Below are 26009 nucleotides of genomic sequence, written 5' to 3' on the forward strand. Positions count from 1 at the left end.
TTACCAAACCCTACCTCTAACCCAACCATATTCAATACGTGATACCGTCTTGTGGCCATGTACATGTACTACAAGTTACACAAAATCATTACGTGATGCCCGTTGCTGGCTGCAACGTGGGCGCCTCCCCAAATACGATGGTGGACGCTGCATTCACCTGTGTACCTGTGGTGCCACGACCGCAGAGCAACTCCGCAAGTGCCACGATTTCCTAAACACACACCCGAATGCAGCGCATCCACGTAGTGTCCTGGCGGGGGATTGCCTGGCACATTGGTTTTTAATCCGAAAGGCCCCTAGAGGGAGAGTCTCAAGGTTTCCCAGTGCCAGGAGATTGGCCGACCCCCACAGGACAGGTTACATTGTGGTGCCCCTAAATTGGCTTACAATTGTATGGGCGCAGAAAGAAAAGGTTCCCTGGGCCAACCGCAATGAGGTACAACTCGGGGGGGGGGGGGAGAACGGAGGATGAAACCCTGAGCAAGAAGGGCTAAAGACAAAGGGGTAATGGGTAGCCGCCACTGCCCGCTGGTCACAGGGAGAGGGACGGGGCGCATAATTGGCTGCGCGGTACGATACCACCCTGGGCCTTTGAAGTGAAGGAATTAGGCCAAGGTAGAGACGGTGGAAAGGGACGGCGGCGCGGGTAGACGCATGATTGGCCACGTGGTACAATGGCACCCCGGGCCTTTGAAGTAAGGATATAAAGGGAGTAGCCCGGGACGATTTGGGTGAGTTGTCTTCAACCTCAGGGCCGTCAAGACCCACTCCCGGCCATCCTGCCTCCTTGAGCCACTCGCAGCAGGCCAGCGAGTGCTGCTACGAGGCAGTGATAGGTGAAGTTTTCGCTCGTCCTTCTCCCTCCGATTCTCACAGCGTCTGTACGACGCCGTGGGTACAGCTACGAGGTACATGGTAGGACGTTCGAGTGGCTGGGTTCATAGGCAGAGTTAGGCCAAGCCCTTCCTGCCAAGTATTCCCCCTCCAAGTAGAGTTTATTTGCGCCGTTAATAAACTTTAGTTCAGAGCATCGGCACAGTGTGATTTCTGTGTGTGTGGGTAGAACGTCGGCGTGGGGTCTGTGATTTACGTGTGATGCGACTGCACGGGGGGACGATGTGTGCGAGAGAGTGAGCGTGGAGCTGCAGCGTGTGCGCGCGTGCTGAGAGGAAATCGTTGCAGGCGTGGGTGCGGTCGTGCCGCGGTACGCCGCATTCGGGTGCGTGAACATGCGCAACAATAGCATTGACGGCGAGGCGCGCGCACAAATTCGCGCAGACCTTTAGCGCTAGCCTTTGTGTGCAAGCGGATTAGAGTTTAACTACCCAGAGGTGCACGCGCATATTCATACTGCCGTTTTCTTTAGTGCTAGCCTTTGTGCAAAACAAGCACCTGCAGGGGCGCGCGCGTGCACGCAGCTGCCTTTGTATTAGTGGTGGTGTACGTGGGCGTGTAAGAGATAACCCTGGGCGGTGGTGAGCCAGCCACTTAGCTATGTCCCTCAGAGAGGGCGCTGGCGCAGGTGGGCCGATCACCCGAACGGCGGGGGCCCGGCGAGAGGTGGCCGACAAGGAGGAGGGGGGAGTGGTGGGGGTGGATGACGCGCTCCGCCTGCTCAGGTTGCAGGGAGGTGTACGTTGGCCCCCACATACCTCCGCCAGTATGAGAGCGGACTGTGCCCTTAGCTCAACGTGGTTGGCTGCCCTGATAAGATGAAGGACTAACCAGGCTCACTGTAAGCTTCCAATTTCTGATGACATGGCACGCATTGTGGTTGATTTCGTGAAGGAAAAACGAGTGAGTCATTACTGTATGATTAAATGTTGTGAAAGCACACCATTAGTCAAAGAGAGGAGTATGCAGCACATTGAGATTCATGCCATTTAATTTTATGTAGCAGGTTTGAAAATTAATTATTAAGCAAATTCATCGGCTGTTACAAAAGCAGACACGTCATTGCATTCAAAAGTCATTATGTGAGGAACTTCAACATCAAGCCAGGCAGTGCCACAGTGGGCAAGGAAGGTGGAGCAGCTGCCCAAATGGTGGAATGGATAGGAAGGAACCTTAAGCTAATGCATCTGTTTACCTTTCAGAGTATATTACGGATCCTAATGTAAAGGACACTACAAGTGCATCTGTGCCATTACCCACTCATACCTCTGCTGCTGCATACACCATCATTCTTGTGGCATGTATTATGAGGAAGGAAATATATATTTTTTATGTTGTACAAAATTGTCACAATTCCGATCTTGTCATGTCACGGGATGAAGATTACGTTTAGCTCAGTTGAGGGCACACTTTCACACAAGCCAGACGAAGTGATTGTTGCATGACAGCTAAACGAATGTTTTATCTAATTATCAGAACTGGGTTTTAAACAAAGTGCGAAATAATATTCGCTAAATAAAAATTAATTAGTGACTCAGCTGAAATCGCCAACTCACTTTACTTGACATCCCGGTTTAATGATAGGGCGCTGCCCAGAAGCAACTCCGTGGTTCCAGCTTCGTTGTGACCCCTGAGCCATCTGGCAACCTCTTTCAATTTTAATGAATCGATGCATTGCAATATCCCAGGCATCCCTGTAAGATTCACATTTTTATATCATCACAATCCATGGGCATATAGCCCATAGGTGTCCACTGCACATTTCGTCATTTGTTTCCACTTTCCTCTGTCTTGTGCCAATACAATCAAGTAGTGCAACATCTTTCTGGCACCAATCTCTTATGTTGTCGTCAAGCCATTCTCTGTGAGGCCTTCTTCTCTTTCCAATTCCTCCCATTTTTCTGAACACCATACTTAAAATTTTCTTGTTATCCATCCTACATATGTGTCAAAATAGTGCCAGTTTCCTTCTCATCACTGCCTGCATCATCAGGTTGTTTTATTCTATGTGCAGCGTTTTTCTTGCTTCTACGTTAGTCACTCTTTGGGTCCAACTGAGATGCAGTATCCTGTAGGAATAATGATTTATGATGTATTCAAATAATATGAAAAATATATTATGTAGTAATATTTAGGCTAATAGATTAGAAAAATTGTACAAAGGAGGTGGGAAAAATTGCAACGATACAAACAGGATGCAAAAAGCAAGACAAAAAAAATACTCATTAAATCAAATCAAGAGCCTAATCACTGCTGTTGAATTGTTAAATACATAATATGGAGTTAGAGGCGATGCAGGCCAATTAACAAGACTGGTAATAGAATGCCAGGTAAGGAGAACACGTACCCAAGATAATTACCACGTTGTAGGTGGTGTGATGAGATTATGGTCTTCCCAAGATTCATAAAGAAGGCACCCCACTACGACCCATCGTATCCACGATCAACTCCCCTACCTATAGACTAGCCTGTTTTCTGTCAGATACCTTGCTGCCTTTCACTGGCAAGACCGCCTCAGCAGTACTTAACTCAGCCCAATTGGTCTCTATGGTCAAAGACGTTGTTCTGTCCCCTGACGATATCCTTTTCACCTTCGATGTGGTCTCTTTGATCACCATGATACCAATGAAATAATTGAAAATTTGGTCCAACATGGACTAGACCCCGATACACCTGCACTGGTTAGGCACTGCCTCAACAATACCTACTTTACTTGGAATGGCTCCTTCTACAAACAAAATGAGGGTACCCCCATAGGATCCCCCTTGTCACCAGTGATAGCCAATATTTTAATGGAGAAATTTGAATCAGACGCCATCCAGACTTCCACCCTCAGACCTTCCCTGTGGAAGAGATATGTAAACGACACTTTTGTCATTTGGCCACATGGCCTCCCGGCTTTGAACCTTTTCCTAGACCACATTAATTCCAGACACCCCGCCATCAAATTCACCATGGAAGTGGAGAAAGATGGCAAGCTGCCATTCTTGGATGTTCTGTTTGAGAGGAGACATGATGGCTCATTGGGACATTCTGTCACAGGAAACCCACCCACACAGATTCCTACTTGAAACCTGATTCCCACCACCACCAGACGCAAAAGAATTATCTCATCAAAACGTTATACCACAGGGCTCATTGCATTTCGGACCAACACCACCTGACCAGTGAATTAAAACATGTACATCTGGCCCTAAAAAGGAATGGATACTCTGACCGTACCATCCACCAAGCTGTTTCTCCCTCCATACAGAAACAACCACTTGATACTCCGATCAAAACCATCACACTACCATATATAGCAGGCGTTACTAAAAAGATCTCCAAAATTCTAAACAAACACAAGATCCTGGTCCGGTTCAATGCAGTACACAAAATCCGGGACCTGATCCCTTCCGTGAAGGATGTCATTCCTGACTTACAGTACCCCGGAGTTTACAAATTGATCTGCACCTGTGGTGACTGCTATATCGGGGAGACGAAACGACATGTCTCTGACCGAATTCGCGAGCACAAATCAGATTTGAAACACGGCAGAACGAATTCTTCTGCCTTAGCTGATCACTGTTACAACACTGTGGGTGATCACGATATAATTTTTCTCCGATACCAAGGTTCTTTGCAAACCCACGGGTTTTTATCAGAGATATGTTCACGAGGCAAATTCAGATTTACAGACACAATTTCAACCGAGAGGATGGTTTCAAATTAAGCAACCATTGGAAAGATGTTCTGAATCAAACCAAACATTAAACTAATTTTCAATGGTACAGTATATTTTTTCAAGTAGTGGTATCCCAAACTTTCGCAGCTGCTTAAATTCCCTTTTCACGCCATCAATATGTAAACTCCCCCCTCCCCCCCTCGCCGGTCTGCACATGCTCCCCCCCTGTACATCGTTTATCATGCTAAGTTCGCCAATTAAATGCTAATTTTTATGCTAATTCATTTGTCAAGGCGCTCTGCTTCCTCTCACACAGCTTAAAGGTCGCGGTCTGAGCTTGGCTGTGTTCACTCCAGCGCTGTCCTCTAGACAGTCTGGTCCCTTCACCTGATGAAGGCCACTTGTGTTGTGGCCGAAACGTCGTGATTTTTTTATTTTTTGTTGTTTTTTACGTGACTTTACCGAATAGAACCAGAGAGTATGGATCCTTGCAGTCACGAAAGCTTTAAATCTAGAAGTGATGAGATTAGTTTATTTGCACGAGTGAGATAGATTGCGGCATCAGAGCACGCAAGGCATGGCGACAGTGTGCGGTGGACTTAATCCAGCAGTGAATAGACCACCCCTCATATCTACATGAAGATAATTATTTGGCGAGATGACAATGGTTAATGATAACAATAATTGAATTGTCCTGCCCTTGCCACCTAAAGTCACTTATGATGCCAATGTAGTTACGAGGTTCAGCGCACTACACTGAACTACTGCTGTATTCTTAATTTAAATTTAGTGTGGAAAAGAGCGGATTGTGTAAGAAGATGCAGATATGAGGGGTTGTTGTTGGCATGATTTCCGATATTTTGCTCAACGTGCTGGTACCTTCAGTTCCTGAGCTATGCAGCACAACTGCTAAAAAAAACCTATACAGTAGTAAGTAGAGTTGAAAATCAGGACTTATCAGAGAAAGATGTCTCTTGTGAAGAGGAATCCATGAATTTTGCCTCTTAAACGTAAATGTTGCTTATTTGGGAAGGTGCCTCCTTCACTATGACTAAAACCAGAGTGATTAGAAGAGCGTCGATAACTAAGATGTGGTTTTGAAGTCCAGCGCTGCATACATTATTTCATCCGTGTTCAAATTCACCTATAGAACATCGCACACAGTGAATTAGTACATGCATAATTGCATTCAAAGGCAATATAATAACGTCATTGCTCACTGACAGCTGTGCACCATTACAGCAGGGGTTTATGAGAGATTGTCCTCTTTGAAAGATTAATTTAGTTTATTTAAAATGCTCATGTGTGCATTTGGCACGTAAATATATTGTCAAGTCACTTCTGGATTTGTAATACCTTATGGTTTAATTTTGTTTACATGGTATGAGTATCCCTCGATATACGGAACAGATACATTCTTGAAAAGTCCGAAAAGCAAAATTTAGTTTAAAAAAACAACCTCTATTTTCCCATTCACTTAAATTATGTAATTGGAATGCGTTCCTACCGAAATCATTTCGGTCACAGGGTGCATGAAATCACAATAAAAAATGCAGCAAACCTTTAGAAGCACATATTTAATGGAAATCGATTATAATAAATAATAAATCAAAATTAATAACTTGTGATCGCAATGTGAGGTGATGGTGTCCCCCATGTACTGAACTACACAATACAATACCAGGCGTGATCACCACACAAGACGGAAGCAATACAAGGCAAGCTTGGGCAGCACGAATAGCGTGGGAAACCAGGAGTGTGGAAAGTGTGCCTCGCAAGCCACCCGGAGTCGCTTGAAATGCACGCTAGTACAGACCTTGCATTCTCTTTGGTTCTTTCGGTAAAGTCACGTAGGTATAAAACAAAATAAATTAAATCACGACGTTTCAGGCGCAACACAAGCGTCCGTCATCAGGTGGGACAACCACAGCAGGAGCACTGCTGAAGTGAGCAAAAGGACTGCCGTAACACGAGGCTATGTAGGCAAGAGAGGGGGGGAGGGGCCAGGGAGGAGAGACAGAGGGGGGGTGGGGGTGGAGAGCTGCCGAGTGAAGACCAGCTAGAAGGGATTAAAGGGAATTGTCGGAGGGTTGGGAGGGGAAGAGAGCGGAGCTGGGAGTGGGGAGCTGAGGCAAAGCAAAAGGAGATGCGGATATGAAGGCAACACTATAAAGCATTTAAGATTTTACCTGGTTAATAAACCCTTCCAATGATTGCTCAATTTGTATCCATCTTGTCGGTTGAAATATCTGGATGGCTTCATGAACAAACCTTTGATAGTAGCCTGACGGTTTGCAGAGTACCTTGGTCTCGGAAAAAGCAATATCATGAGAGCCCACAGCGTTATAGCAATGGTCAGCCACGGTGGAGGAGTTAGTTCTGCCGTGTTTCAGATCTGCCTTGTGCTCGTGAACATGGTCTGATATATGTCGTTTCGTTTCCCCAATGTAACAATCACCACAAGTGCAACTTAGTTTGTATATTCCAGGATATTGCATGTCAGGAATAACTTCCTTCACAGATGGGATTAGATCACGGATTTTCAATTATGTAATTGGAATGCGTTCCTGCCGAAATAATTTCGGTCACAGGGTGCATGAAATCACAATAAAAAATGCAGCAAACCTTTAGAAGCACATATTTAATGGGAATCGATTTTATTAAATAATAAGTCAAAATTAATAACTTGTGATTGCAATGTGAGGTGGAGGTGTCCCCCATGTACTGAACTACACAGTACAATACCAGGCGTGATCACCACACAAGACGGAAGCAATACAAGGCAAGCTTGGGCAGCACGAATAGCGTGGGAAACCAGGAGTGTGGAAAGTGTGCCTCGCAAGCCACCCGAAGTCGCTTGAAATGCACGCTAGTACAGACCTTGCATTCTCTTTGGTTCTTTCGGTAAAGTCACGTAGGTATAAAACAAAATAAATTAAATCACGACGTTTCGGGCGCAACACAAACATCCGTCATCAGGTGGAACAACCACAGCAGGAGCAACTGCTGAAGTGGGCAAAAGGACTGCCGTAACACGAGGCTATGTAGGCAAGAGAGGGGGGGAGGGGCCAGGGAGGAAAGACAGAGGGGGGGTGGGTAGAAGGTTTTAGAGAGAGCCGTTTGACTGCTGCTAGACCACCCAGATTCTATGGTCTTCCTAAGATCCAGGAAGAAGGCACTCCACTTTGGCCCATCGTTTCCACTATCAACTCACATACCTACAAACTGGCCCGTTTTCTGTCTGATACCTTGCTTCCATTCACTGGCAAGACTACCTCAGCAGTACATAACTCAGCTCACTTTGTCTCTCTAATCAAGGGCATTTCACTGTCCCTAGATTATTTTCTCGTCAGCTTTGATGTGGTTTCTCTGTTCACCAAGGTTCCTGTGCCTGACACCTTAGCAATAATTGAAGATTTAGTCAAACATGGACTGAACCCTGATGTTCCTACTCGAGTTAGGCACTGCCTTACCAACACTTACTTCACCTGGAATGGTACTTTCTACAAACAATATAAAGGTACCCATAGGTTCCCCCTTATCACCAGTGATAGCGAATGTTTTCATGGAGAAATTTGAAACAGATGCCATCCAGACATCCACCCTATGTCCTTCCTTGTGGAAGAGATATGTGGATGACACTTTCGTCATTTGGCCACATGGCCGTCCAACATTGAACCAATTTCTCAACCACATTAATTCCATACACCCATCCATCAAATTCCCCATGCAAGTGGAGAAGGATGGTGAGCTACCATTCCTGGATGTTTTGTTTAAGAGACCTGATGGCTCTTTGGGACACTTTGTCTACAGGAAAGTCACCCACACAGATTCCTATCTGAAACCTGATTCCCACCACCATCCGGCACAGAAGAATTCCCTCATCAAAACACTACACCATAGGGCCCACTGAGTTTCTGACCAACACCACCTAGCCGGTCAACTGGAACATGTACACCAGGCCCTCAAGATGAATGGGTACTCGGACCGCATTATTCGCAAAGCTGTTTCTCCAACCATGGAGAAACAACCCCCTGAGACGCCGATCAAAACCATCACGTTACCATACATAGCAGGCATCACCAAAAATATTTCCAAAATCTTAAACAAACACAAGATTCAGGTCCGATTCAGTACAGTACACAAAATCCGTGATCTAATCCCATCTGTGAAGGATGTTATTCCTGATATGCAATATCCTGGAATATACAAACTAAGTTGCACTTGTGGTGATTGTTACATTGGGGAAACGAAACGACATATATCAGACCGTGTTCACGAGCACAAGGCAGATCTGAAACACGGCAGAACTAACTCCTCCACCGTGGCTGACCATTGCTATAACGCTGTGGGCTCTCATGATATTATATTCTTAGCTCTTTCGGTAAAGTCACGTTGAAGGGAAACAATAAAATAATAAAATATATATAAAACAATAACATTTCTCACGACGTTTCGACCATAACGCAAACGGTCATCATCAGGTGTGAAAAACCAACGGCAAGAAACATTTGAAAGAAGTGGCGGTTTGCATTTATTTATTTTTAATCGGTGTTTGTATTTATTTATTTATAATAAAAAAAAACCCGTTTGCGCCACGGGCAGCGATTTGGCAGTTTATTTAGAAGGACGAGTCCATCTATGTTCTGAAAAGAGGAGGGGGGAGACGAAAAATTAATGTATGCTGTCTGAAAGCCACCATAAGCGTTAACAATCAATTAAGACCTGAAATGGTTTATCAAATCCTTCCAATGATTGCTAAGCCAGAATCCATCTTCTCGGTTGAAATTGTCTCTGTGCTTGTATATGTGGATAGCCTCATGAACGAATCTCTCATGGTAGCCAGATGGCTTACAAAGAACCTCTGTCTTGGAAAAGTCAATGTCATGTGAGCCTACTGAATTTTAACAATGATCTGCCACGGCCGAGGTGTTGGTCCTACCGTGTTCAGGTCTGCTTTGTGTTCACGAATGCGGTCCGAGACATGGCGTTTGGTTTCTCCAATGTAACTGCTACCACAGAGGCAATTTAGTTTGTAGACACCAGGGTACTGTATGTCCGGAATCACATATTTTACAGATGGAACCAGATCACGGATTTTATGTAATGTGTTGAAACGGACCTGGATCTTGTGTTTATTCAAGATTTTGGAGATATTTTTTGTGATCCCCGCAATGTAGGGTAAAGTGATGGTTTTGAAAGGCTCCTCAAGGGGGTCCTTCTTCATGGTTTGAGTGATAGCTTTGCGGATTGTATAGTCATCTGGCTACCATGAGAGATTCGTTCATGAGGCTATCCACATATACAAGCACAGAGACAATTTCAACCGAGAAGATGGATTCTGGCTTAGCAATCATTGGAAGGATTTGATAAACCATTTCAGGTCTTAATTGATTGTTCACGCTTACAGTGGCTTTCAGACAGCATACATTAATTTTTCGTCTCCCCCTTTCTCTTTTCAGAACATAGATGGGCTCGTCCTTCTAAATAAACTGCCAAATCGCTGCCCGTGGTGCTAACGGTTTTTAAAATAAATAAATAAATACATACACCGTTTTAAAATAAATAGATAGATAGGTGCGGACCACCACTTCTTTCAAATGTTTCTTGCCGTTGGTTTTTCACACCTGATGATGACCGTTTGCGTTATGGTCGAAACGTCGTAAGAATTATTGTTTTATATATATTTTATTATTTTATTGTTTCCCTTCAACGTTACTTTACCGAAAGAGCTAAGAATATGAATTACTGCAGTCACGAAAGCTTTAAATCAAAACTCTCATGATATTGTTTTTTCTGAGACCAAGGTACTCTGCAAACCGTCAGGCTACTATCAAAGGTTTGTTCATGAAGCCATCCAGATATATAAACATAGACAACTTCAACCGAGAAGATGGATACAAATTGAGCAATCATTGGAAGGATATTATTAACCAGGTAAAATCTTAAATGCTTTATGGTGTTGCCTTAATATCCGCATCTCCTTTTGCTTTGCCTCAGCTCCCCACTCCCAGCTCTGCTCTCTTCCCCTCCCCACCCCCCGACAATTCCCTTTAATCCCTTCTAGCTGGTCTTCACTCGGCAGCTCTCAACTCCCCCTACCCCACACCCAGCCCCTATCTGTCTCTCTTCCCTGCCCCCCCCCCCTCTCTTGCCTATATAGCCTCGTGTTACGGCAGTCCTTCGACCCACTTCAGCAGTTGTTTGCTGCTGTGGTTGTCCCACCTGATGACAAACGCTTGTGTTGCGCCCGAAACGTTGTGATTTGATTTATTTTGTTTTCCACCTACGTGACTTTACCGAAAGAACCAAAGAGTATGGATCCCTGCAGTCACGAAAACTTCCAATATATACCTTGCATTTTTCGCTTTTCCCCCTGAATATTCTATAATTCAGAGATCCAACATTCCGTGAATGAGAATTTCATTTCAAAGATAATTCAAAGGAATATCTAATTCGTTCCATAATGTACAAGTTGTGTTTTATCGAAGTTCTGTGGATGAGTTTCAGTATGGGGGGTGATTGTGTATACAGTACATATTAAACTACATTCATGTCATTTTTCCATACATGGTTCGAAATATGGCTGTCAACGTAATTTTGAAAACACAGTCATTTGAGACTGTCAAATCTATGATGAATGTATTTCTTACCTTTGGGCCATCTTCTTCTGAAAACAGATTATTGTTCACAGTGTTAGGATATGGCATTATTTTAAACACTATATTTTCAAAACAACTTTTATGAAGCAGTGTCTATTGCAATATTATAAATGTAATAAAGAATTGTGTGAAATGTAATGATTACACATTTACCAGCATTTTTTGGTGTTCTCGTAAATTGAACTTGAGCGTAGTTGACTTCAGACTCCACCTCATCTGTTGGAATAGTATTCAAGTGTGCAGTTAGAGCAGATGTATGCCTGTGTATTGCAACAGAGCCAGCGCTTTGTGTAGTCGACACCACACCACTCAATTAATTTACAGCACTTTGTCAATCCAATGCTGCATGAAAGCCTCCTTATGCTGTCAAGTCATGGGGGTCGTTTGACCGTACTTCACCAAACTGGTCATTCAGAACCAGTTCAGAAAGCCATGGCTGTGAAATTAACCGAGGTCACCAGGTTAACATTGCAATGCACTGACTACTCAGCCACACTCAAATACCGTGACACATGCTTGTTGCTGTTCATGCTGGAAACCTGTAACTAATATCAATATATATTTTAAATCGCACTTTAATTTGATAAATTAGCAAATGCGCTGTCTTACTCATGAGCTCTGGTGAAGGCAAACATGTACTGTATGTGTCTTCTATGTTGTAGACTGGACAATGCCCTCTTTTAAGATGAAAAACACTTTATCCTATTTTTATTCCAACAGTGCTATTGAGATGAAAAAAATACACTTGGAGCTCTCGCAGCAAGCAGTGACTCCCCTGGTGTCAGATAACAGCCCCAAAAGATTATGTCACAGAAGTCACTTCAGGTTGCCTCTTAATCCTCACGAAAGGCACACTCCCCTAACGTGATAAATGCATGCCAATGAAACAAAATATGCTAATTCTGGGAGAAGCCAATTTAAATGAAAACAAATAATTAACATGACTGTTTTATTGTTGATGGTCTCATTGTTTAAAAAAAACTATAGACTTGTTACACCGGAGCACAGAATTTCATTATCGATAGCTGCCTGGATTCAAACCCACTTCAATAACGCTCTTTTTGAACACTTGTCTGGTGAGAGCTTGTGCAGTATTTTCAGTCCAAATTATTTTTTTTAACTAGATGAGACCACAACAGACCAGGATCGTCTAATTTTCAAAACAGACCTGGGATTTGTCAATGAGATAATGAATTGTTATTAAACATGTATTTATTTGCAAGTATTGCATGTAGTCCACTTATATTGCAGGGTTGGCTACATGTGGTGTGACATAGCGCTGACTGTTGGACAGCAGCAACAACTGCAGCTGGGCATTTAGCGCACACGCCGCTGAGCATATACGCGGGTGTGCCGGCAGGGTGGAGGTACTGGGGCAAGGGTCATGATAGACCTCGTGTGGAAGCCCCTGGAACCCTCTAGAGGGTTCGAGAAGGGAGGCGCGGCTAGGGCGGAGCCATGCCGCGCCGAGGGGAATATAAGCAGTGGAGAGCGAGAGCTCTGGGCTGCCGGTTCTGGGATTGGACTCGTCTCGTCATCGCTGTCGTCGCCCTCGTCGCTGCCGCCTTCGCCCAATCATTGTGCGGCCAGACAGTGGTTGGCTGTCCTGGTCGACGCTGTCGGTGCAACGTGGACAGGGTCGTGTCTGGGACAGGGCATGTGGCAGCGGGATCGTGTGTGAGAGAGAGAGAGGTGCCCGAGGGCAGAGCGCTGCCTCCTGCGACCACCTCGTCTCCGGCTGACTGTGTGTGCGACGCGTGCCACCCGCACGCACAGACAACACTACACATACTCTTTGGTTCTTATCGGTAAAGTCACGTAGGTAAAAATAAAATAACAAAAATCACGACGTTTCGGCCACAACACAAGTGGCCTTCATCAGGTGAAGGGACCGTGCTGTCATGAGGACAGCGTTGGAGTGAAAACAGCCAAGCCCAGGTCGCGTCCTTTAAGCTGTGTGGGAGGAAGCAAAAACGCTTTGACAAAGGAATTAGAATAAAAATTAGCATGATGTACGTAGGAGGTACATGGACCATGATGGACCAGGCGCGGGTGGGGACCATGACGGACCAGCATCGGGGGTGGGGGAGGGGAGTGAGTGAGTGGAGTGAGTGAGTGGAGTGAGTGAGTGGAGAGAAATAAGCAGCTGTGAAAGTTTGGGATGCCACTACTTGAAAAAAATATACTGTACCATTGAAAATTAGTTTAATGTTTGGTTTGATTTAGAACATCTTTCCAATTATTGCTTCATTTGAAACCATCCTCTCGGTTGAAATTGTGTCTGTGTTTGTAAATCTGAATTGCCTCGTGGACAAATCTCTGATAAAAACCCGTGGGTTTGCAGAGAACCTTGGTATCGGAGAAAACTATATCGTGATCACCCACAGCGTTGTAACAGTGGTCAACTACGGCAGAAGAATTCGTTCTGCCGTGTTTCAAATCTGATTTGTGCTCGCGAATTCGGTCAGAGACATGTCGCTTCGTCTCCCCGATATAGCAATCACCACAAGTGCAGCTCAATTTGTAAACCCCGGGGTACTGTAAGTCAGGAACGACATCCTTCACGGATGGGATCAGGTCACGGATTTTGTGTACTGTATTAAACCGGACCAGGATCTTGTGTTTGTTTAGAATTTTGGAGATCTTTTTAGTAACGCCTGCTATATATGCTAGTGTGATGGTTTTGACCGGAGTATCAAGTGGTTGTTTCTGTATGGAGGGAGAAACAGCTTGGCGGATGGTACGGTCAGAGTATCCGTTTCTCTTGAGGGCCAGGTGTACATGTTTTTATTCACTGGTCAGGTGGTGTTGGTCCGAAATGCAATGTGCCCTGTGGTATAACGTTTTGATGAGAGAATTCTTTTGAGCTGGGTGGTGGTAGGAATCAGGTTTCACATACACATTTACACTCGCTAATGAGACTGAATATTACAGAGTTCACGAGATTACTCGTTGAGCATGTTATGAGAGTGTGGCCAGTCAATATTTTCACGAATGTAGGGACCACGGCCACTTGTACTGTACCTGCAGAGGAATTGGGATTGCGTTGGTTGTCTTCACACCATCCCTCAACAATAATTTGCTGATTGCAAGGCACCTTTGCTTCCCCTTGGGGGTGGAGGGAATTTGGTTGTGGTTGAGAAGTAATATTAAGAGGAAATGTGCGATTAGCAGAAGTAAAAACATAGGTTAAGGTATCCATCTTAGATTCTGATGACAATAAAACGACTTTTCAAATTGTTGGCAATGCTTTTAAGCATGAACATTAAAAAAACATGTGAAATATGCAGTGATTATTTTATAAAATGCGGTGGATCAAGTGATGCCTTACCCATTGCTCTCACTTAGAATGTGATTCGTTGCTGCAAAAATATATACTTTTTTGCACTCCATTTTTGGCAGTCAATCCTATCATTTTTGGCAGTCAATCCTATCATCAAAAACTTGCAAAGCATAATGTGTTCCATACATTGGAAAGTATAAAACGAACACCAAAAGTATATTTACTGAGTCTTTAGAAGTAGGTGTATTTACCTTTGGGATGTCGTACGTAGCAGCATATGATGACGAATATGATGATCAAAAATGCAGTCATTCCGGCCATAATAACAAAGACTTTCAGTTTATCAGAGGCTGCAAGACAAATATATCAATACTTATGAAAATATAAATATCTATCTCTTTTCAACTCATGACTTGCCCTCAATACCAAAGTTTATTTTAATATATTGTTACATTTATTTTTGTAGAAAACACTAGTTGGCATACATTAATACTGTTTTGGACAATTGTGATATTTAAATGTCATGTGTACAAGTAAATGCCATACATTGTATTGTATAGCTCATAATTGACTTACCTAATTTTTATTTTGAGACTAAATTATGTGTTCAATGTGTTCATGTTTCACAGCAAACACAGTGTGTGATGCGTTAATTGCTTACACTGTTAGCTTTAGAATCCATACCTTTAGCTAAGTGTTAGTCCTAATTAGATTTTGTAGTTAAACATGAAAGTTGGACTATACCAAACAATGGACCATTTTGTAAAAAATTGCATTATACGTCCGCTCTCTCGTGGACTGGATAGTATTGGGCACGCTACTCCCGAACAGATCACTTAGCTCACATCCTTAAACCTGTATATATGATTATGCATACTTGACATAAGCTATTAGAAGAACATGACAGTTAATTGTTTTCAATGACAAATTATATTTGATGAGCATTGCTCAAGATTCTACATGCATGAGATTACTGTATTCTATGAGGTTCTTATATGAGGTTATTATATGACATTATTATATGAGGTTATTCTGAGATTATTCTATGAGATTATATGAGGATATTCTATGAGATTGTGAGGTTATTATATGAGAATGTTATATGAGATTATTATGAGGTTATTATATTAGCATGATATTATTATATGAGTTTGTTATCCGAGTTTATTCTATTAGGTTATTATACAAGGATATTCTATGAGCTTATTCTATGAGATTATTATGAGGTTATTTTTGAGGTTATTGTATGAGGTTATTATACAATGTTATTATTCAAGGTTATTCTAGGTTATTCTTCACAGGGCTGAATTAAGTTGGTGGTAGGGTGGGGCTGTTATCATTTTTGAGGGCCCCTCTGTAGAATACAATTCATCCCTCTTCTGTTTTACCACCCAATGTCAAACACTCCATTGTTATTTACCTTGGTTATTTAAGTTCAAGTTTTAAAATATCATATCAATTGTAAAGATAATCAAGGATAATATGAAAACTGTTCTGTCAGAGGATTTATCACAGTGCTCGAGCACTGCGTTACAACCATCAAAACACATTTTATATTTTCGGGGACGCTTCAAAATCCGACGCCCCAGGCTGCAGCCGCTGCAACCACTAGATTTGTCCGGCCCTGATAATTATATGCACAGCCTTTGTCGACCCACTGCTCGTGGGTATACTGGAGTTTCTACTGTTTAAAAAAAGTTGTGTTCCTAGCAAGGAGCGGTGCCTACCGACGGCCAGGGTCAGGGAGTTCGTCCCGTTGACTTGCTGCGCGTGCTTCTCTCCGCGCACCTGGCAGCGGTACTCGCCGGCCGTCTCGCCGCTAACCGTGAGGTGAAACCGGGCCGGGCCAGGCTCGCTCGCCCAGGCGGTGGCCACGGGGAGCCCGTCCCGGAGGAGCGAGTACCCTAGCGGTGCCGAGCCGTTGAGCGAGCGACACCGCAGCTGCACGGGCGTCCCCGAGGCCACATGCGGACCAGCCGGCTCCATGCTGATCTCAGGGGGGGAGATGAGCTCTTGCACACGGTAAAAACACGGGGCGGAGGAGGAAGGGAATGTAGAAAATGTAGAAACCACGGGGACAGGTATAAGTACCGGGTCATTGACGTAGGCCAAAACCGAGGTCCGAAATATCCATCTCGAGCAGATGTTGCTGGACAATGTGTTATCATGCAGATTAAAGTATTGTATTTTGGTAATATGGGTAAAGTGTCCCATTATATAAATTTTGATTTAAAGCTTTCGTGACTGCAGTAATTGATATTCTTAGTTCTTTCGGTAAAGTCACGTTGAAGGGAAACAACAAAATAATAAAATATATATCAAACAATAAAAATTCTCACGACGTTTCGACCATAACACAAACGGTCGTCTTCAGGTGTGTTGGTTTGCATACATTTATTTTTAAACGGTGCATTTATTTATTTAAAAAACGTTTGCGCCACGCGCAGCGATTTGGACGTTTATTTAGGACTAGTCCATCTATATTCTGAAAAGAGGAGGGGGGAGACGAATTTTTTTTTTAATGTATGCTGTCTGAAAGCCACTGTAAGCGTGAACAATCAATTAAGACCTGAAATGGTTTATCAAATCTTTCCAATGATTGCTAAGATAGAATCCATCTTCTTGGTTGAAATTGTCTCTGTGCTTGTATATGTGGATAGCCTCATGAACGAATCTCTCATGGTAGCCAGATGGCTTACAAAGAACCTCTGTCTTGGAAAAGTCAATGTCATGTGAGCCTACTGAATTATAACAATGATCTGCCACGGCCGAGGTGTTGGTCCTACCGTGTTTAAGGTCTGCTTTGTGTTCACGAATGCGGTGCCATGAGGCTATCCACATATACAAGCACAGAGACAATTTCAACCGAGAAGATGGATTCTATCTTAGCAATCATTGGAAAGATTTGATAAACCATTTCAGGTCTTAATTGATTGTTCACGCTTACAGTGGCTTTCAGGCAGCATACATTAAAAAAAAATTCGTCTCCCCCCTCCTCTTTTCAGAATATAGATGGACTAGTCCTAAATAAACTGCCAAATCGCTGCGCGTGGCGCTAACGTTTTTTATAAATAAATAAATACACCATTTACAAATAAATTTATGCAAACCAACACACCTGAAGACGACCGTTTGTGTTATGGTCGAAACGTCGTGATAATTTTTATTGTTTTATATATATTTTATTATTTTGTTGTTTCCCTTCAACGTGACTTTACCGAAAGAACTAAGTATATGTCCCATTATATATCTATTTTTTTGGTTACCTGAATATATTTCAACTTCACACAGCGTCAGACTACATTGATCCATATTATAGACCTGGTTCCACTCTACGACTTGAATCTCTAGATAGCGAGCATATTCTCCACAATGAAACATCATCCACTTGTGTTTCTCGGAGTCAAAGTTGTGTTCTCCACACGTCACGTTTTGTGAATCGGTGTCATTTTTAGGAATGATCTGCAAAAGCACAAAGAGCAGTGAAAGGGGTCACTCTGGTCAATGGTGTCGATGCAAAACACTTCATTCAAACATCCCAGGGTTATGATCCTCCTGTAAATGTCTCAAGACTCGGTGACAGTTTCCTTGAAGAGCTCATTCTACTCACCCTGAACGTCTTCAGGCGTTTTCCCAATGGTAATATGCGGTTGGTAATGTTCACCCAGTCGACCTTGACAATGTTCACAAGGTCAACTCTCCACCAGTGCTGAGCTGTTGTGGGACAGAAAAGAACATCACACTGTAGTTGGCACTCTTCTTTCCACAATGCATATCTGTTCACAGACATGCATTCATGAAGCATTTTGGCTTCCCATCTGCCTCAGTTTGGTCGAAGGCAGTGTTGTGAAAACTCCTCATTTTGCACGAAACCAGGGGCAACGATGGTGCCATTGAGGATGGGCATGACGCTACCCCCCACTCAGCACTGCTGGGCTGGGTCAAAGTGCTGAGTGATGCGGCAGGGCATGGTCACAGGAGTGTGGAATGTTACATGATCTCCGGAATGCAATTCGATTGAAGGGAGGGGGTCAATTGGGAGGGGAAGCTCGGAGTGGACGTGTTGACCAAAGCTGGGCTATCTGATTAATGAGTAATTCATGATTGCTTTTATTTCCCGACGAATCGAAAAACATGCAAATAGTTGTAGGGTAATAAAATTCTCACATGTTTTCACGTGTCGCTGTATGGGAGGTTGACTGCATTAAATGAGTATATGAAGCACCTCATATACTGTACATCATTGCAAAGACAAAGGTGAGAAGGTGTGATGTCTAAACTTACCCTCTAACACACACCTGTGCCATACCAAGCTTCATAGACATTCCTAACTGGATTGTAGCCTCTGTGGTCTATACGATATTTATTTGTGTACGTGCTTCTGTATCAAATTGGTTACTCTGTAAAACACACGATAGTATTCTACGCATGTGTAATGACCGAAAATTATCCCAAGACAATGTGCAGCCTAACGGATTTTCAAAGATAAAACCAAGGTATCCGATTGGAGGAAAGAGGCCTCCACAGGATTAGTCAGGAGAGGGGCCTTTGAAGTGATTGGAGGAATTTTTTTGAATGAGAATAGGCGGGAAACAAAGTGGAACCCAGAGGCGACAGTTTGGATCCGTTAGAATGAAAGGACAGGGATTGACTAAGGGAAATACAGTGAGGAAACATTCGAGAAAGGGGGCTGAGGGATTTATAAGGGGAGAGCACGAGGAGTGGCGACGTTCGCAGAAAGATCCAAGCTGAAAAACAAGCACGAAGCCGAGGGTCCCTCATTTTGGAAGTCGTTAGCAGGGTTTCTTATTTTGTAAATTTTAAATAAAAGTGGTTCTTCATATAACTTGTCGTCGAGTCGTTACACATGGATGCAAACAAGACTGGCAAGCGCTATCAGTATATATACTCACTGTTATTGTTTGGATTCGTGTGAGAGCAATAAGGAAAATCCTGAACTGCAACCCCATCCACAGATTTGTTTGCTTGCCATTTCACATGTGGATAGTTGTCGTCTCCTATCCATGTGCTTGAGTGTTCTGCATTCTTATGTAAAGCCCAGTTAGAAGAAAGAATGGCACCTTAAAATAAACAGAAAAAGTGGTTATTGCAATGTCACAGTTATATTTTACTTACGAAGAACCTACGTTGAATTTTCAATCTACAGCAGTTAAACTAAAACATACCATCATTATTTTGGCTTGCCCTCCCCATCTTAAGAACACCCAGTTGCACTGGGTTGGAGTGGAGATGTTAAATATACCTCGTTAGTGAAGGAGCCCTTTCCATAAATATATTTTTATCCAATTTTAGCAAGAATCATTGAGATATTTCTTCAAGACGTCTGGCCAGCGTGGAATTGTTGGCCAAAGTAACCTCGAGTGGAGGCCCTTCCACCAGCAAGGGTGTGAACAAAATATTTCAGTGCTGCACTTTTACCTTTTCATGTAAAGCACCAGAGCCATTGTGACGTTTTTTGCATGTTTAGCACTCACGTTTGTAACGTACTTACAGTATTATGCCAATAAATGACATTTGAATCAGTAATAATTGATTACATAAAACAAATATGATCGGTTAAGACTGGTCACTAGTGGATATTTTGAGTTACGGTAGTGTATCAGTTCAAAATTTGAATTGATGCATTTTGTGGCAGAACAAAAGAAATTGATTCAGATGACTGGGTGGCCATGCACCGTATTATATGTAATCGGAATATGGATCAGATTTCACACCAATATTTTTAGATCAGAAGTGAAGACAAATGTTGCAACTCACCAGTGTAGTTTTCTTCTTTTGCCCATGTGAGATCAAAAGCTGAAACAAGACAGTTTTAATTAATCCATGTTTTAACTCAGTGACGTGAAAAACTTGTAAGTAGTTTGCAATTCGATCTTTTGATAGTCTTAAAATAGAGTATTTGTGCATGTCTGCTGCTCTGTGAGTAAGATTAGCTAAATTAGGTGAAAGTTTTGCTACATTGCGTGTAGTGGTGGGAATTGCAGAAAATTCCACTGTCCTGCACTTTTGCTCCCAAGTCTATGCTCTTTAACTTCACCAACCCACACTGACCAACATCGTAAAGTATGGTCCAATAACCCCCGCGATCCACACAGTTTGGAGATGTCCTCATCCAGCATCGGATTGACAGAAGAGATGTAATGTGTATAAAAAAGATGCACTGTTAAAATGTGGAATGATGAGTAACTTACCCACAGCACAGAAGATCACCTGCAGCAGCATCCTGGACGTGTGGGGCTGTTGCTTGAAAGGCTTCTCCTTTTTTAAAACAGTCTGCCTCAGCAGCAGACCATGCTTTCCCACCTGATGATGGACGCTTGTGTTGCGCCCGAAACGTCGTAATTTATTTTATTTCATACCTACGTGACTTTACCGAAAGAACTAAAGAGTAAGGCTTCTCCTGTGTCGGAGCCCAGCCTGTGCTATGAAGGGCTACGCCCACACGCAAACGCTCTCCGACACGCACACATCCTCTAACAGATGGTTTCCTCACTTCCTTTGGGCTTTTTACTTCTGTTTTATATGCACGTTATACAGTGCAGTATTCTAGAAAATATGCAAAGAAATTAGATTCACCATTGTAAAAATCTAATTTCAAATATGTTTGCAAATCGTAGCAACCCTCAAAACGATGTTGTAAGTTTAGGTGCTGTATTGCATGCTGGTCCCCATGAGATGCATGCTTGGAACTATATTTAGAGCCAGAATTACATTGAATTACACTAAAAAACCTAAAGAGGAGCATGTGGGTCAGATAACAATAAAAGTGAGCATGGTCAGGACACGTTGCTATAAGGGATGATAGCCAGTTCTAGATTTGAAGCTTTCGTGACTGCAAGGATCCATACTCTTTGGTTCTATTCGGTAAAGTCACTTAGGTAAAAAAAAATCACGACGTTTCGGCCACAACACAAGCGGCCTTCATCAGGTGAAGGGACCAGCCTGTCTCGAAGACTGCGCTGGAGTGAAACAGAGCCAAGCTCAGACTACGACCTTTAAGCTGTGTGAGACGGATTAAGGTGCCTCGACAAAGGAATTAGCATAAAAATTAGCATTTGATTGGCAGACTTAGCATGATGAAAGGTGTAGCACACGGCAGTGCACTTTTAAGCTGTGTGAGAGGGATTGAGGTACCTTGACAAAGGAATTAGCGTAAAAATTAGCATTTGATTGGCGGACTTAGCATGATGAAAGGTGTAGCACACGGCAGTGCACCTTTAAGCTGTGTGAGAGGGATTAAGGTGCCTTGACAAAGGAATTCGCGTAAAAATTAGCATTTGATTAGCGGACTTATCATGATGAAAGGGGTAGCACAGTGATCGGCACCGGTAGTGCACCCGCCTGTGCTGCAAAAGTTTGGGGTACCACTACTTGAAAAATTTAGTTTAATGTTTGGTTCGATTTATAACATCTTTCCAATGGTTGCTTAATTTGAAACCATCTTCTCGGTTGAAATTGTGTCTGTGTTTGTAGATCTGAATTGCCTCGTGAACAAATCTCTGATAAAAACCTGTGGGTTTGCTAAGAACCTTGGTATCGGAGAAAATTATATCGTGATCACCCACAGCGTTGTAACAGTGATCAGCCACGGCAGAAGAATTCGTTCTGCCGTGTTTCAAATCTGATTTGTGCTCGCGAATTCGGTCAGAGACATGTCGCTTCGTCTCCCCGATATAGCAATCACCGCAGGTACAACTCAATTTGTAAACCCCGGGGTACTGTAAGTCAGGAATAACATCGTTCACGGATAGGATTAGATCACGAATTTTATGTACTGTATTGAACCGGACCTGGATCTTGTGTTTGTTTAGAATTTTGGAAATCTTTTTAGTAACGCCTGCAATATATGGTAGTGTGATGGTTTTGACCGGAGTATCAAGTGGTTGTTTCTGTATGGAGGGAGAAACAGCTTGGCGGATTGTACGGTCAGAGAATCCATTCCTTTTGAGGGCCAGGTGTACATGTTTTAATTCACTGGTCAGGTGGTGTTGGTCTGAAATGCAATGAGCCCTATGGTATAAAGTTTTGATGAGAGAATTATTTTGGGCTGGGTGGTGGTGGGAATCAGGCTTCAAGGAGGAATCTGTGTGGGTGGGTTTCCTGTAGACAGAATGCCCCAATGAGCCATCAGGTCTCCTCTCAAACAGAACATCCAAGAATGGTAGCTTGCCATTTTTCTCCACTTCCATGGTGAATTTGATGGCGGGATGTCTGGAATTGATGTGGTGTAGGTAAAGGTTCAGAGCTGGGAGGCCATGTGGCCAAATGACGAAAGTGTCGGAGCCCAGCCTGTGCTATGAAGGGCTACGCCCACACGCAAACGCTCTCCGACACGCACACATCCTCTAACAGATGGTTTCCTCACTTCCTTTGGGCTTTTTACTTCTGTTTTATATGCACGTTATACAGTGCAGTATTCTAAAAAATATGCAAAGAAATTAGATTCACCATTGTAAAAATCTAATTTCAAATATGTTTGCAAATCGTAGCAACCCTCAAAACGATGTTGTAAGTTTAGGTGCTGTATTGCATGCTGGTCCCCATGAGATGCATGCTTGGAACTACATTTAGAGCCAGAATTACATTGAATTACACTAAGAAACCTAAAGAGGAGCATGTGGGTCAGATAACAATAAAAGTGAGCATGGTCAGGACACGTTGCTATAAGGGATGATAGCCAGTTCTAGATTTGAAGCTTTCGTGACTGCAAGGATCCATACTCTTTGGTTCTATTCGGTAAAGTCACTTAGGTAAAAAAAAATCACGACGTTTCGGCCACAACACAAGCGGCCTTCATCAGGTGAAGGGACCAGCCTGTCTCGAAGACTGCGCTGGAGTGAAACAGAGCCAAGCTCAGACTACGACCTTTAAGCTGTGTGAGAGGGATTAAGGTGCCTCGACAAAGGAATTAGCATAAAAATTAGCATTTGATTGGCAGACTTAGCATGATGAAAGGTGTAGCACACGGCAGTGCACTTTTAAGCTGTGTGAGAGGGATTGAGGTACCTTGACAAAGGAATTAGCGTAAAAATTAGCATTTGATTGGCGGACTTAGCATGATGAAAGGTGTAGCACACGGCAGTGCACCTTTAAGCTGTGTGAGAGGGATTAAGGTGCCTTGACAAAGGAATTCGCGTAAAAATTAGCATTTGATTAGCGGACTTATGATGAAAGGGGTAGCACAGTGATCGGCACCGGTAGTGCACCCGCCTGTGCTGCAAAAGTTTGGGGTACCACTACTTGAAAATTTTAGTTTAATGTTTGGTTCGGTTTATAACATCTTTCCAATGGTTGCTTAATTTGAAACCATCTTCTCGGTTGAAATTGTGTCTGTGTTTGTAGATCTGAATTGCCTCGTGAACAAATCTCTGATAAAAACCTGTGGGTTTGCTAAGAACCTTGGTATCGGAGAAAATTATATCGTGATCACCCACAGCGTTGTAACAGTGATCAGCCACGGCAGAAGAATTCGTTCTGCCCTGTTTCAAATCTGATTTGTGCTCGCGAATTCGGTCAGAGACATGTCACTTCGTCTCCCCGATATAGCAATCACCGCAGGTACAACTCAATTTGTAAACCCCGGGGTACTGTAAGTCAGGAATGACATCGTTCACGGATAGGATTAGATCACGAATTTTATGTACTGTATTGAACCGGACCTGGATCTTGTGTTTGTTTAGAATTTTGGAAATCTTTTTAGTAACGCCTGCAATATATGGTAGTGTGATGGTTTTGACCGGAGTATCAAGTGGTTGTTTCTGTATGGAGGGAGAAACAGCTTGGCGGATTGTACGGTCAGAGAATCCATTCCTTTTGAGGGCCAGGTGTACATGTTTTAATTCACTGGTCAGGTGGTGTTGGTCCGAAATGCAATGAGCCCTATGGTATAAAGTTTTGATGAGAGAATTATTTTGGGCTGGGTGGTGGTGGGAATCAGGCTTCAAGTAGGAATCTGTGTGGGTGGGTTTCCTGTAGACAGAATGCCCCAATGAGCCATCAGGTCTCCTCTCAAACAGAACATCCAAGAATGGTAGCTTGCCATTTTTCTCCACTTCCATGGTGAATTTGATGGCGGGATGTCTGGAATTGATGTGGTGTAGGTAAAGGTTCAGAGCTGGGAGGCCATGTGGCCAAATGACGAAAGTGTCATCCACATATCTCTTCCACAGGGAGGGTCTGAGGGTGGAAGTCTGGATGGCGTCCGATTCAAATTTCTCTATGAAAACATTGGCTATCACTGGTGACAAGGGGGAACCCATGGGAGTACCCTCATTTTGCGTCGCTCTCCAACACACCGGTGTGCTATACTAGTAACGAATTGGCATGTTCCGTTTACGTGACAAACGTTACTAATTGTCTGTGGGGTGGTGGCGGGTTTAACGACACCTTTATATATTCACGCGATCTAACCCCAAAACCTGTATTATGGAAAAACTCAACATATTAGTTACTTACTCTAACCCCTAAAAATGGCTTCCTCACGTACTCTGGGCTCTTTACTTGTGTTTAACATGCCCGAGTAAAAAACTATTTAAATCATGAAATATTATTTGAAATATAACGACCACCCTACTTCTAGATTTGAAGCTTTCGTGACTGCAAGGATTCATACTCTTTGTTATATTCGGTAAAGTCACGTAGGTAAAAAATCAATAAAATAAAATAAATTAATTTAGTTGTTTTTTCATTTATGTTATTTATTTTTTACCTACGTGACTTTACCGAAAAAAACAAGACGTATGACCACCCTACTATATATGTGTAGTGACGTTAAGGGTGTCACTATGGTGATGGCCCCAGGCACTGTCATAAGAGTGCGACTGTGCGCCTGGAACCTCTCTCTGGGGCCAGAGTGAGTGTGGCATGCGAACGGGCCCTAAGGGGTGTTGTATATGTCGGTTGTGAAAATTTTGCTGGCAGATACAGGCTCTTTCCGCTGCTGGAGGGCTGCGCCGCATGCGCTCTCTCCGTGGAGATGCGCACGGTCACGATCGCCGCTGGTTCGCTGGCAGCAGGCTTTTTCCGCTGCTGTAGTAGCTGCCACATGCGCTCTTTCTGTGGAGATGCGAACGATCATGCTCTTTGCTGGTTCGCTGACTCTTTTGCTCACAGGTGGCTGGTCAGGCTCTTTCCGCTGCTGGATGGGCCAAGTCGGGCATGCTTGGCCGCTAGCAGCAGACGCTCTTGCTTGGTGGCACTGTTGCGCTGCAGCTGGAAGCTGACACTCGATGTAGAAATAAAAGTCTTTGAGCGATACTTCGTCTTTCAGCTCTGAACTCACACTCGTTGATACATCGCTACTCGGCGAGCCTCACCATTCTCAGTTGATCGCAGGGCCCCTTGGTGCCAGCCGCTCGCCGCCCTCTTCTGGCTCTCGCCGAGCTGTTCTCGTTGAACTGTCGAGAGCCTAATGTGTGTGTCGTGCTGCTGTTTTATCCGGAAAAAAAAAATCTCTCCCCTCTGCGCGTGAGGAGGGGGGGGGGTG

The 26009-nt window shown here is 43.5% G+C and overlaps 1 protein-coding gene across 3 annotated transcripts; it reads right to left on the reverse strand.

The window, feature by feature from the left end:
- Window positions 1-1867: 1867 nt before the first annotated feature.
- LOC116946086 (uncharacterized) lies at window positions 1868-21001 on the reverse strand. 3 transcript variants are annotated; one of them, XM_032960923.2, is made up of 11 exons: window positions 20716-20998; window positions 20282-20320; window positions 19417-19584; window positions 18114-18217; window positions 17770-17965; window positions 16231-16515; window positions 14755-14853; window positions 14245-14328; window positions 11374-11436; window positions 11212-11225; window positions 1868-5702 (listed from the first exon to the last, which is right to left on the reverse strand). In XM_032960923.2, the coding sequence occupies exons 1-11, from the start codon at window positions 20744-20746 to the stop codon at window positions 5643-5645; spliced, it is 1143 nt and encodes a 380-aa protein (XP_032816814.1). In that variant the 5' UTR covers window positions 20747-20998; the 3' UTR covers window positions 1868-5642. The 3 variants fall into 3 exon arrangements, with proteins under 3 accessions (XP_032816814.1, XP_032816813.1, XP_032816816.1); XM_032960922.2 differs by having other exon boundaries at window positions 11212-11228; window positions 20716-20997; XM_032960925.2 differs by lacking the exon at window positions 19417-19584 and having other exon boundaries at window positions 11212-11228; window positions 20716-21001.
- Between the last annotated feature and the right edge of the window lie 5008 nt (window positions 21002-26009).

Source organism: Petromyzon marinus, chromosome 26, assembly GCF_048934315.1.
Source record: "Petromyzon marinus isolate PM22_M1 ecotype Great Lakes invasive population chromosome 26, UKy_Petmar_22M1.pri1.0, whole genome shotgun sequence".
In the NCBI taxonomy this organism is placed as follows: Eukaryota; Metazoa; Chordata; class Hyperoartia; order Petromyzontiformes; family Petromyzontidae; genus Petromyzon; species Petromyzon marinus.